Source organism: Sus scrofa, chromosome 15, assembly GCF_054392235.1.
Source record: "Sus scrofa isolate SSC_HxYL_T2T_F1_AM1 chromosome 15, Sscrofa_HxYL_maternal_Yorkshire_Landrace_v2.0, whole genome shotgun sequence".
Classification (NCBI taxonomy): domain Eukaryota; kingdom Metazoa; phylum Chordata; class Mammalia; order Artiodactyla; family Suidae; genus Sus; species Sus scrofa.
This window is the reverse complement of record NC_139397.1, coordinates 70,764,430-70,778,719: the sequence shown is the minus strand read 5'-3', so window position 1 is coordinate 70,778,719 and position 14,290 is coordinate 70,764,430. Positions and strand designations below refer to the sequence as shown.

General features: G+C 39.3%; 1 protein-coding gene across 5 annotated transcripts in view; it reads right to left on the bottom strand.

Annotated features, from left to right (window-relative positions):
* Positions 1 to 14,290, bottom strand: part of HERC2 (HECT and RLD domain containing E3 ubiquitin protein ligase 2) — a 211,708-nt gene that overhangs the window by 127,829 nt on the left and 69,589 nt on the right. For all 5 annotated transcript variants that reach the window (XM_021075343.2, XM_021075345.2, XM_021075344.2 and 2 more), the window contains 4 exons: positions 9,471 to 9,649; positions 3,930 to 4,114; positions 2,284 to 2,439; positions 1,438 to 1,623 (listed from right to left, as the gene is read on the bottom strand). In XM_021075343.2, coding sequence (XP_020931002.1) covers positions 1,438 to 1,623; positions 2,284 to 2,439; positions 3,930 to 4,114; positions 9,471 to 9,649 — 706 coding nt within the window. The remainder of the gene's footprint in view (positions 1 to 1,437; positions 1,624 to 2,283; positions 2,440 to 3,929; positions 4,115 to 9,470; positions 9,650 to 14,290) is intronic.

The window sequence follows — 14,290 nt, the reverse complement described above, 5'->3', positions numbered from 1 at the left end:
CTGCATCTTCCTGAATTATAGCTTCTTTGGTAGTCTGAAGTGGTGGTTATCAGTAAATTATAGGGCGTTACAAGAAAATTACAGGCCAACCTCACAAACAGATGCAAAACTAGTAAAAAAAAACAACAACAACAACACAAGACCAGCAACATCTATTAATATGACCAAAGTATTTTTATTTCAGAAATGAAAAGTTGATTTAATATTTGAAAAATCAATACTTCACACATTAATAGGACAAAAGAAAAAAAACTATGATCATCAAGAGATGTAGAAAAAGTATTTCATGAAACTTAATATCCATTCACAACTAAAACCTCATCACAAAGCAGAAACAGAAGAAAACATCCTTCATATGTAAAGAAAATATCCTTCATATGCATCTACAAAGAAAACCCTACAACAAACATCACACCTCATGTGTGAAGTTTATAAAAGGCTTAAACAACCCAGTTGTCATGGGGCACATGCATAAAATGATCAAGAGAAGCAGTGGAGCAGGAAGTACACAAACCTGGGAAGGGGAAACTTTCAGGGAGACAGAGACATTGTTTGGGGGGGGTCCTCCTTAAACGGTTTCCCAGGGATCAATCCTCAAGCTGCTTTTGGTACTTCTGTGCATGTTACACTTCACAATAAGAAAAGGTTTTAAGATGAGTATGTTTGAACTGCTGATCAAGTTATATGCCCTCAACCATATATACTATGCAGACAAAAATAACAAATGATCCCTTAAGTTCACAAAATTTGATGAATGGTGCTGAAAATATTAGCTATCCTGAAAACTAAGTTCAATATCCTAAGCTTGGCTATTTTCCTAAGGACTATTGTTACTTTTTTTCTTAAGCTCCTATGTTATAAAATTGAGAGTCTACAATGGTAGAAGAAAAAGCTCACCTTCCTTGAGCCTTCCTACAGAACGAAAGTTGAACCAAAACCTCAATTAATTCTGTGAATCCAAGAAGTCATAACCACGCAGAGACTGATTACTTAGATTTAGATTCAAAAATATCACAGCTCAAAATTTTGAGAAGAAAAGCTTCATTCCCATTATTAAGACAGAACCAATGAGAAATACCACGGAAATTCGTTAAAGAGTTTAGAAAGCTCTTCCATATCAATGTCTGCCTCTAAAGCGGGACCATATCCAACCACCTGAAGAGTACCTTCTGGAGCCACCTCCCAAGAAAGAGTTTTCCAAAACTTTCTAAAATAATCCAATTCAGAATGTAACAACCAGTACTAACAGAAAAATTTTCCTTAAATAGAACTCAAATCTCTTATTTGGATTATCTTCATTTTCCATTTACACAACCATCAGTGAAAATGGAAATAACTGGTCTTCCATTGTCAAATATTCTCTCAAATGGAAAGGCAAGAACAGGTTAAACTAGGACAAACTTCCTAAGGGAAAGTCTTTAAGTTAAGATGCCATACCCATGATGCCAGGCCAGGCTAACTCTTCATGGTCGTCCCTTTCCTTTCCTGGTGCCAGGTGGTTGAACCGATCCAGATGTTCTAACAGGCCACCCAGAAGAGGGACAGCTCCAGCCTCCTGCATTAGACCAGCATTTTTACTAAGCAGAAGGACTATAGACACTACTAGTTCTGGAAGGAGAATGCCTACATTTGAAAAGAAAAAAAAAGGCATTAGGATTTAAATAAAAGTGTTTATCCTACAAAACCACTTTATAAGCTTGCATTATGTTTAAATTCTGATAAATCACAAAATAACGATGTCCTTCAGCATACTTCTACAGGATTATTTATCTTTCATTGTAAAAGAAACAAATATAATTATCAAACAAAACCCTCTGAGCCATAAAAACACTTTTCAAAATCACTGTTTCAACAAAGAAGTATTAGTCTTTTATTCAGAAAACTGTTTTCAACTAAGTTGATTCAATAATCTACTCAATACTCAATACTCTACTGTCACAGAATTAACTTGGAAAAATATTAAGCAATGTGGGACTGTATTAAGGTCCTAAAAGGGGCAAGTAATTCTTATGCTGCTGAAATAAAATTAGACCATTAACCTCATTATTGAAGTGTTAATCATGGTGGTGACTCTAAATCACTAATTATATTTACAGGGATGTGATCTCATACTTGGCTGCTTAAATATAGAATTGTCAGTAACTAAAAAAAAAAAGCAGAAAGGGCAACGGGACTAGATGTATGGAGTAAAGGCATTCAGGTTTATCAGAAAATGATACATTCTAAAGCTCATCAATCTGCAAAAATAAACACATGCCCACAGGTAGGAAAGAAGACAGGTACCAGTGAAGTCCCCTTCTACAATGCAGGCCACCTCTGCAAAATGCCGCCAACTAGTAGAAGCAATGCTGGCTGCCACAGGCAGTATGTCTCCAATGTGTGTGCACAAAAGGGCTGTATACTTCTTCAGCAAGGAACCAACCCCCATGAGTTCAGGACCTGGAGGAAAGATTTAGACAATTTCATTCGCACAATGAAAATTTACTTGGTCAAAAACTTCATTGTTCCACTACTCTACTCTCATCTATACAACTTTTACCTATAATAATTTTCTCAAAGGCAGGATAGATTAACCCTGACTTAGTCCTTGGCTCCTTTTTCACCACATAATTTAAGAAACAGTGAATTTGGTTATATTGATTTTAATACACTGTACTATATACTGTCTAAAAACTGGAAAAATACTAAAGTCATAACTTAAGAGTTCTAAAATTTTATATCCAATATACAGATACTTTCTAAGTTCCCAGTCTTAATGCCTACAAATTACTCCAAATAAACAAAGTTAGGAAATTCTTCAATCTCATAAAATCTTCAACTTTTCCTCCTACATGGCTCTTAATAGCTTTTTTAGTCCTTGTGACCTTATGATATTGAGAGTTACCTCTTTCAGACTGAAATGGTACACCCATTTCAACCTGAAATTCTCCATCCTCTACAAGTGCCTAACTATTTTCAGGAAGTAACCAAATTATTTTAGAAAATATTAGCAATAAAAATATTAACAAGAGCAGTGGACCCTTCCATTTCTGCAGAGAAAACGACCTTACAGAGCCAGCCACTTCCTTTGGAGCTTGTGGAAAGTGCTCTACTCTACACTGTGCACAGATTGAGCACTTACATATCATCCTATTTTAATTTTCACAGGCACCCTCACATCTTATCCCAGCAAGAGTGGAGCAACCCACAGCCCCCAGAAGACTTAGTCCCGTGTGTGGCAGCTAATAAATCAGAGCTGTAACTGAAATTCAGTCTTCCTCCGATGATGATGCATTCTTCCACTACACCCAGCTAGCTCCCCAGGGTGACAAACAAAAGCTATGTCACCAGTTCATTCTCACATCATGTCATTCTCTTAACAATTCATTATTATCATGTGAAATAAATCTGATAAATCTTCTAGAAGACTAATTTGAACATAAAAGATGCTATTTCTCAGGTCTAAAGATTTAAATGTTAATGCAACAAAATAAAAACTATTGATGCATCTAATATAGAAACACTTTTTCAAATATGTGGAAACAAAATGAAACCTTCTCAAATTGGTGTATCTAATAGTGTAAGAACTACACATTTGGGCCATGCAGAATAGGCATGTCAAAAAGCCTAAATAAGAAAGCCCCAAAGGAGTTCCCATCATGGCGCAGTGGAAACGAATCTGACTAGGAACCATAAGATTGCAGGTTTGATCCCTGGCCTCGCTCAGTGAGTTAAGGATCCGGCATTGCCGTGGGCTGTGGTGTAGGTCACAGACGCAGCTTGGATCTGGCTTGCTGTGGCTGTGGCGTAGGCTGGCAGCTACAGCTCCAATTAGACCCCTAGCCTGGGAACCTCCATATGCCACGGGTGCAGCCCTAAAAAGGACAAAAGACAACAACAACAAAAAGCCCAAAATACACACAAGAAACTTTAACATTTAAGTGACTTACTAGAAATATCTGAAGTCTGACCAACACTTTCTCCTGGATAAAGTTTACTGATAAGTAAGCGCTGAAAACGCAGCAACAAATCCAAGGAAGCAGATCTCTCACGACTGTGCTGTTCAAAGTCTAGACATGATGATATCCGACGGGCAACATCTTTCAATCTGGCTACTGTCTGAGAAGCAATGTTTCTATGCAGGGGAAAGAGGATTGCAAAATTAAACGTTATGTTTATTTAAAAAGGGAAAAAAAGGTATAAAAAATTCACACCATAAACTAAAATCAGAAAAAAAGATCAAACACCCAGGTGACTTGCACCTGGCTTCCTTCCCCCTCAAATGTGTGTCACGTGTATGTGCAATAAGAACACCTCAGTCAAAACCAAGCAGAGGAGCACAAAAGACAAAAAAGGTAGATGATACCCTTTGCTTTACAAATGTGCTCCATGGCACGTGTGCAACAGCCCAAAATGATAGAAAACTCCTGTACAAACCTTTGGAAGGAAAGATAACCATGTTACTATTTTTTTGTCCAAAGTTGTATTTCAAATACAAACATGATGCTGTTCTTAAAGACAAGACCCACTCAAATTTCGGCATCTGCCACATAGGTCTGTCTTCAGACCTACGCAAGTAAGCACCTGGGTGGGCCATGTGGGCAATACCCAGGGCTCAGACAGTATAGGAAGGAAACAACGAAGTCCTACTGTAGAGCACAGGGAGCTATATTCAATATCCTGTGATAAACCATAATGGAAAAGAAGATGAAAAAGAATATATATAACTGAATCACTTTTCTGTACAGTAGGAATTAACACAACATTGTAAATCAACTATACTTCAATAAAATAAACTTTTAAGAAAAAAAAAGTGCAGAAAGGAAGACCAGAGTGGGTACAAATAGAACAACTCAGAGTCAGAGATGCTCACAGAACATGGCAGCAAGGAAAAGAGGAAAGAATCCAAGTCCAGCTATAGGATCTCACTTGAGTCATGAACCATCAGTAAGTAAATGGGGAAAAATGAAATAGTCTGGATCCATGAGCAGAATGCAGAGAACATGGGCACAGAGATCAAGACAAGGAAGGACAGTGGAAAACAAGAGTAGGTGACGGAGTGCCAGGCTGCTGGGACTAGATTCTGCCATGCTGAGTCACCAGAGTTTTGAAAAGAAAGTGACATCCTGTTTGTCTCTGAAGCCAGTGTGAAGGCAGATTAGAGGGCACAGGGAACACTAAGTAAGACCCTGCCACCCACAGACAATCTCAGTGCCAGGTGAACAAGGCATGATCCATGGTCCTGAGAACAGAAGGAGGAAGTAAGTAGTGGAGGAAAAGAGCCAAAGCAGAGCTTGGTTCTGGAAATGCTGTCAATGTAGCTCCACCACCCCAGCCCCAGCCCAGCCAGGAGGGTGAGGCCCAACTGCCGGCACCTGGCACTGCCACTGAGGAACAAGTCTGGGACCTCTGCACAGCACGAGGCCACGGAGAGGCATTCTGCTCCACTTCTGTGATTCATGATGTAACAGCAGGCTTGTAAAGAACCTGTTGATCATACCTACCCCCAAGGTTCATTCCAGGAACAAACAGCAGGAGCAGAAAATACAGGTGAACTCACATCCACAGAGTTGCAAAGAAAGAGCAGCACGGAGCCTTAGCTACAAGGGTCTCCCAGGCACACAAAATGCAGGTGGGCGCTCAGGTCCTTGTCTGCAGTCCACCTCACCTTTATGCTCCACAAGCCGATAACCTGCCTTAATAACCACAGTACAATAGAAGAAACTGTCTAGAATCTGGGTTTTATGCCTTACGTGATGGAGCAAAAGACAGTAATAAAATACAATATAAATGTTAACTTGTTTCCCTAATATAAAGTTCAGAACCATAATCAAAGTGTGCAATTCTGACAGGGTTCAGTAATTTAAAAAATCTTCAGGAGTTCCTGTCATGGCACAGTGGTTAAGAAATCCAACTAAGAACCATTGGGTTGCGGGTAAGATCCCTGGCCTTACTCAGGGGCTTAAGGATCAGGCGTTGCCATGAGCTGTGGTGTAGATTGCAGACGCGGCTCAGATCCCGAGTTCCTGTGGCTCTGGCGTAGGCTGGCGGCTACAGCTCCGATTTGACCCCTAGCCTGGGAACTTCCATATGCCATGGAAGCAGCCCTAGAAAAGGCAAAAAGACAAAAAAAAAAATATCTTCACAGCTCTCTATTTTCAAATAAAACGGTTTTCGGTGGCTCTTTGCCAGCATAAGAATTACTCTGAAACCTGTTCCATGGCTTACTTTGGGCAAGCTGCAGTTGCTCCAACCTGTTTTCCAAGGAATAAGTACATGTCTCCAAAACTCTTATATCTGTATAGGACATTACTCAACAATTGTGACAGCCAAGTCAATATACTGAGTCTCCTTTAGTTGCAAACACTCAAGGTAAAAAAAACAAATGTTAAAGTCTGTCTCTGCTAGGGGAGGGGCACATTATCTATGCTTATGAAAAGAGCCTGGATCATAGACATTCTGTTAGTGACAAAGCTGAAGATGTAATTTTTTCTATTTTTTGAAAATTTTTAAGGTACTATTTACTTCTATGTTTCAGTTTTTATTTTGTGTTTTCCAAACAAGTACATCTTCATTATAAACCTGCTGTGGAGACAACTCCTCCCTATATGCCAAAGGGATCAAAAGTAAAGAGGAAGGTTTAAAAGATAACCTATGAGGACAGTCTAGGGAGTGCTGTCCAACAGAAAAGTACTGCGTAGAGTCACAGGTATAAGTTAAAATGTGCTACCAGTCACATAAAAAGAACATGTGAAATCAGTATTAATAATGTATCTATTCCAATATATTGAAAATATTATCATTTCAACATAAAACCAGTAAGAAACAATGAGGAGTTCCCTTCGTGGCTCAGCAGTTGAAGAATCTGACTAGGATCCATGAGGATGCGGGTTCAATCTCTGGCCACGCTCAGTGGATTAAGGATCTGGTGTTGTCGTGAATTGTGGTGTAGGTCGCAGATGCAGCTTGGATCCCGAGTTGCTGTGGCGTAGGCTGGCAGCTGTAGCTCCAATTCGATCCCTAGACTGAGAACTTCCATGTGCCGCAGGTGTGGCTCTAAAAAGAAAAAAAAAAAAGAAAGCAATGAGATCTAAGTAGGTTTTTCACATGACATCTTCAAAGGCACTGTGTACTTTGCACATACAGCACACCTCAATTCAGATAACTAAATTTTCACTGAAAAAAACTTGATCTACACTTAAGACTGAAGTGAAAAGGTAAATTCATATGGCCAAGTTATTCCAAACATACTTTTAAGTTTTCTAACAGCTGAATTAAGTTTTTATTTTTATTTTACTCCTTTTTTTTCAGGGCTGCACCCATGGCATATGGGGTTCCCAGGTTAGGGGTTGAATCGGAGCTATAGTTGCCAGCCTACACCACAGCCACAGCAACTGGGGATCTGAGCCATGTCTGCAACCTATACCGCAGCTCAGGGCAACAATGGATCCCTGACCCACTGAGCGAAGCCAGGGATCGAACCCACCTCCTCATGGATACTAGCTGGACTCGTTACCACTATGCCACAATGGCAGCTCCCAGTCTTAAGTTTTTAAAATTGAACTTTAATTAATAAAAATTGAAAATTCAGTGTCTCCGCTACACTGGGCACATTTCAAGTGTTTATCAGGCAAACATGGCAAGCGATTGCCAGACTGAACAGCGCAGGTGCAGGTGGGTAAGATGGACAGGGTTCTACACACCAAGGAAACAGTCTGAAAAAGCAGGAGGGAAGGAGAGTGGCCCCTCTCGAGAGCAGTAACCTACCACAGGACCAAGGTCACAGAACCCAGCACTGGCTCTCTGCCAGCGACACCAGCGGGCCCAGACACAGCCTCCTCAGCCAAGAAAAGGGCAGTCAAGCACTCAGAAAAGCTCTTTTTGAGATACACACTTTTGCTTTAAAACTTCTGTGTAGAACTTTACCTTTTAATTCCAAACCACTCAATGTCCATTTTCTCACTTGATCCTTAATTAACTCTTGCAATGTAAACACTGCTCTTGTTATTACTCCCACACTTACCACACTGGGAAGAATCTGAGCTGCCAACTTCATAAGGGTAGTCACAAAGGAAATTTTCTAGGAACAATTCCAAAGCTCTTTTCACTACCACCAACAACACTGAGTTAATTCACTTTATATTTCAAATTGTTTTACTGAAGATCAGAATGTGTGAATATTGATTTTAAAAAAACCATCACGGAGTTCCTGTTGTAGTGCAGCAGTAACGAATATGACTAATAACCATGAGGTTGAGGGTTCGATCCCTGGCCTCGGCTCAGTGGGTTAAGGATCCGGTGTTACCGTGAGCTGTGGTGTAGGTCACAGACATGGCTTGGATCCTGCCGTTGCTGTGGCTATGGCACAGACCAGCAGCTGTAGCTCCAATTTGACCCCTAGCCTGGGAACCTCCATGTGCCTCGGGAGCGGCCCTAAAAAGCAAAAACTAAAAAACCATCATCAGATTAGAAAAAAACAAGAAAAAGGTGTTTTTTTTTTTTAATTAGCATTCACTAAAATCTATGAAAGTAACTAGCTCTAAAACCTCCTCTTTTAAAACTCTGTGTGCCCAGTAAATACTGACATTTCCAGGTATGGAGGGCAGACCACCCAACACCAGTACACTGCCTGCCACTGCTCTGTACTTATGTGCCTGAGCCAACCCTCTGAGACTCTCTGTCCTCCCTGTATAAAAAATAAGCCAGGAGCCACGTTTACACACAGCAGAGTTGTGTTATTAAAGGAGCAATCACTTTTCATTGTCTAACAAATGTTTGTCAGAAACCACCTTGCTTTTTTGCTATCTCCCTCTCTCTCTCTGGCCAAACCAGCAGCATGTCAAATCTCCTGGGCCAGGGATCAAACCCCTGCCACAGCAATGACAGCATCAGCTCCTTAACCTGCTAGCCACAAGGGAACTCTACTTTTTTGGTTTTTGAAAAGCACTGACAAGCAGGGTGACATTTTTCAGCAGGGTCTGACTGCTTCATCCCCTGTGTAGGCTAGCCTCTGTTTATATCCTGACCCTGAATGATTCTTACCTCTTCTTGATCTACACTTTGAAAATAACACTCACCATTCTTTTACTTACTTCAGCTTTTAAATGTTGTCTTATAAAGTAATACATATAAACCTATAATATACAGAATAAGTCAATGACACAACCAGATTAAAAAAAAAAACACCTTACCATGATGATTTTCATGTGTATCTACCTGCTTAAGAAGGATAAGAATCTCTTTCTATGTTTATCACACTCGAAGTTTCTCCTGTGCAGAAACCTTCAGAATCTGCAATTCTACTTCAAATACTCTAACTACTCTAAACTCTTTATGACAAAGAGTCAGCTCTTTATCATAAATCCTATCCTAGGTAATTTTCTGAGTATTTCCTCAATGACCAAACACATTTGAGACCCTAGCATTTGATCTCACTGTTTTAAAATGAAAACCAATCATCATCCTATTAAAATATATCTAATACTATTTACCTAAGAAGCTGTTGTATGAGCTGAACAAGAGGCAAACACTGTTTTCCAGAAGATTCATAGATTCCCGTATTAATAAGATCTTTATCCAATGGAGTCCTACTTCTATGAAATGTTGAGGCATTTGCTTCCTGTTCATCAATTTCTTTTTCCTTCTGTGCTTCTTTTTTGGCTTCAATATCCTGTAATTCATGAAACAGAAACTGGTTACTGGTTACTGGTTACCCCCTCTTTTTTTTTTTTTTTTTTTTGCTTTTTAGGGCTACACCTGCAGCACATGGAGGTTCCCAGGCTAGGGGTCAAATCAGAGCTATAGCCACCAGCCTATGCCACAGCAATGCAAGATCCAAGCTGCATCTGTAACTACACCACAGCTCATGATGATGCCAGATCCCCACCCCACTGAGCGAGGCCAGGGATCGAACCCGAGTTCTCTTGGATACTAGTCAGATTTGTTTCCACTGAGACATGATGGGAACTCCATTTTTTTTTTTTTTTCCTCTTTTTATAGCCACATCTGAGGCATATGGAAGTACCCAGGCTAAGGGTTGAATTGGAGCTGTAGCTGCTGGCCTATATCATAGCAATACCGGATCTGAGCCACATCTGTGACCTATGCTGCAGCTTCAGCAATGCCAAATCCTTAACCCACTGAGAGAAGCCAGGGATTGAACCTCCATCCTCACAGAGATGATGATGAGTTCTTAACCTGCTGAGCCACAATGGGAATCTCCAAGGTTACTGGTTATCTGAGCAGCAGGTGTGAAGGCACCCTGGACTGAGCCCTGGTCCCCCTGACTCACACACCTGATGACACTGGCCCACACCCAGCCTTTGGAAATCACACCACTCTGTTGCTCAGTTTCTAAACAGATAATTGTCCAACAAACCCAATGTCAGGCTGCCAGTGCCAATGGTCTCCAGCCTCCATCTGTGAAGTTCCTGAAATCTTTATCCCTGTTACCAGCTCTCACAAAACCCAATATAATCACCTAGGCAGAATCTATCTGCTTTGTAAACATGAAGAAATAAATCTCAGAATGGGAGGATATATTCCCAAGTTATGCACCTGATGTGAAATATCCAAAATAGAGAAAGTATTCTTACAGCTCAAATATTAAAAGAAATATAACTCAATTTAAAAATAAGCAAAAAATCTGAATAGACATATCTTCAAAGAGGATACACAAATGTCTAATGAGCACATGAAAAGATGTTCGATAACATTAGTCATCAGGGAAAATCACATCTGCTAGAACAGCAGTAAACACTGTCAAGGATGTGGAGAAACTAGAGCTACAGGGAACATAAAATGGTACAGCCACTTAAGAAAACACTCTGGCCATTCCTCAAAACACTAAACGCAGAGTTATCATAAAACTCAGCAACTCTACTTCGAGGCATACGCTCATAAGAAATAAAGACATGACCAAATAAAAATCCATAGACACATGTTCATCACAGCATTATTTATAACTTAGAAGAGGGAAGGAACAACCCAAATGTCCACCAGCTGATGAATGGATAAACAAAATGTGCTATACCATACAATGGAATATTGCTTAGCAATTCTAAAAAATGAAGTACAGCATGGATGTTACAACCTTGTTAAACTCTGAAAACACTATGTTAAGTGGAAAAGGCCAGACACAAAAGGCTGCATACTTATACATCCACTTATTAAATGCCCAGGACAAGGAAATATCTGGAGGCAGAAGGTAAATTAGTGGTGGTCAATGGATGGGAGGAGTGGGGAATGGGGAGCGACTGTCACAAAGCACAGAGTTTCCAGTAGATAATTTATATCTCAGTAAAGCTGTTACTTAAAAAAATTTTTAAAAGAAGTATTATCTTTTGTCAGTCATAATGCAATCAATATTCCTGAGGACCTATTATGTACCAATCATTGTTCTAGTAATCAAATTTACTGTGAAAAAGCATATGAGTTTTTCCTTCTGGGCTTTATTTTCTTATGGCAAAAGGCAAAACAATCTAAATACAAATAGTCCTCCCCATCCTGAAGGGTTGTGGGATGAAGACCTTGACTAAGTGGTAGGATTGGAACCATGCCACCCACTCTTTTTTTTTTTTTTTTTTGTCTTTTTTTTGCTATTTCTTGGGCCACTCCTGTGGCATATGGAGGTTCCCAGGCTAGGGGTTGAATTGGAGCTGCAGCCACCGGCCTACGCCAGAGCCACAGCAACGTGGGATCCGAGCCGCGTCTGCAACCTACACCACAGTTCACTGCAACGCCGGATCGCTAACCCACTGAGCAAGGCCAGGGATCAAACCTGCAACATCATGGTTCCTAGTCGGATTCGTTAACCACTACGCCATGACGGGAACTCCGAATGCCACCCACTCTTAAAGCTAAGAGGCAACACAGATCAGAAAGCTGTCTGTCCTTTGGATCCAACTGCATTTCTAAAACTTGTTCCTAATAATCATTTTTATAACTTCAAGAATGTAATATAAAACTATTCATAGTGGTAAAAATATCTAAAACCTAAAGGGTCAATAGAAAACTTAAAAAAAAAAAAAAAAAATGATTTCCTTTCCATGTAGCGGATTTCCCCAAAGCAATGGAACAAACAGACAGAGCAATATGACACCAATGAGAGAAAAAGATACAAACCACTGAGACCAGTTCTGGCACCATAAGAAGTATCATTAGTAAATTTTTGCATTTTTGAAAGTTTGGAAGACTATACACCAAAAATATTAACAACGGTTATTCATAAGTGATGAGAGTTATTTGGTTTATGCCTTTCAGTAGCTTCAAAAACATTTTTGTTTTAAAACAAATGGCCTTCTGGCTATTTTTTAGGCACCTTAATTATTTTCACAGGGATCACAATCTGCATACCTCTGTAGGCCACCTCCCCCTCCTACGGTCCTGCTCTCCAGCAGAAAGCAAAGAATAAACATTTGCTAACTAAATTAACAGTTTCTAAAAATGCTGCATGGTCATGTCAAGGTTACTGTCTGGTCCACATGTGGACTGGGCACCTCTGCCTGTTTGCTGTCACTGCTCCCATCAGGTGAGCTGTCACACTGAGACACGTGGGCACAGGAAGAATAAGAAGAAGCTGGAGTCAGCAAACCTGCCACTCACTGGTCACGACACCTTATCAAATCACTCAACTTCTGCGGTGCTTAGGTCACATCTATAAAATGGAATTTTAAGACGACTTTTTCCATTCAATGTAAAATAAAATTCACATTTTATGGCAAGGCAAGAAAAATTTAAACATAGAAAACTTTTCTCTGTCCTTTCACCTCCTCTCTCCCCCTCAATGTGCACTGCGTATCTGCATTCTACATCATTCACCCTTTCCTGTCAGCATAAATATCTGCTCAACCATAAACAGCAATAATCTCCCAGCATCAACAAGACAACTCCTTAATCCTGCTATATAGGACAGGTAACCATATCTAGTCACTTGTGATGGAACATGATGCAGAATAATGTGAGAAAAAAGAATGTATATATATGAATGACTAGGTCACTTTGCTATACAGCAGAAATTGACAGAACATTGTAAAGAAGCTATAATAGAAAAAATAAAAATCTTAAAAAAAAAAAAAGACTCCTTAAAAGATAACCTTCCTTCTTGATTTTGTAAAGGGTCACAATGACACTTAGATCTGGACTGTGTAAACTGACAACAATACATCATTGAATGTACAGCCCTCTGTCTCAAAAAGCTTAAGTAACTGTGCCTTGACTTCAAAGAAAAAGTTCTCAGAGCTCTCTGGGATACTATTCCCGGGTATAATCCTCAATTTGGCTCAAATAAAATTTTCCATTTCTTTCTTAGGTTGACTAATTCTCCTTTGACAACAACAACATGGTTAACAAGGTTAAAAGAGAAAACAAAGTAAACAGCATACTATCTAGAAAATAATAAGGTACACAAAGAATAATAGTTATTAACATCAGTACATATATGATTTCTTCTAATTTTTTCAATATAATCAATAAGTCTATCTTCAAAAGCATTTTTAATACAGTCACTTCACCTAATTTTATCAGTGTAAGTTTTTAAATTGGAAACTATTAAATGATGAATGCAACAAAAGAAGCTTGAATGGCCAATAAACACATGCAAATGCAAATCATTCCCCTACCCTATCTCCAGAATAGCTAAAAGTAAAAACTGACCTGCCTTCTACTGATGAAGTCAAGAAGGGCTAGAACTCTCAAAGAGGTAGGTTCAAATGCAAAGGGCACAACCACTTTGGGAAACTATAAACATACACCTACCCTAGGATTCAGAAAATTCTAATTCAAAATATTTACCCAAGAAAGAAAAATACACATTTACTAAAGGATTTGTATACAGCATAATCACAGCAGCTTTATAGAGTCAAAATCATCAAATGTCTGTCCACAGACAATGGATAGACCAATAATTTCATAATCAGACAATGGAGCACTCCTCAACAGCAAAAACAAGGTAATAATACATCCAACACAGGTGAATCTATAAATCATTATCAAGAAAAATAAAGCTAAAAGGAGGGAAGGGAGGGAGAAAGGGAGGAAGAAGGAAATAAAGCTGACAAAAAAAAGTACATACTATGATTCCTTTTCTGTAATAATCAACTGGCAAATTAACATCATCTGAGGGAGAGAGAAAAGTGTCCTAACTTCAAATGCAAAGGGGCACAAAGGCACTCTCTAGGATGATGGAAATGATTTATACTATGATTGCAGTATATGTCAAATTCATTAGACATTTAAAATGAGTGCATTTTATAACTTTTTTTATTATAGTTGATATACAGTATTAATGGCTCAATTTTTTTGAATGAGTAAG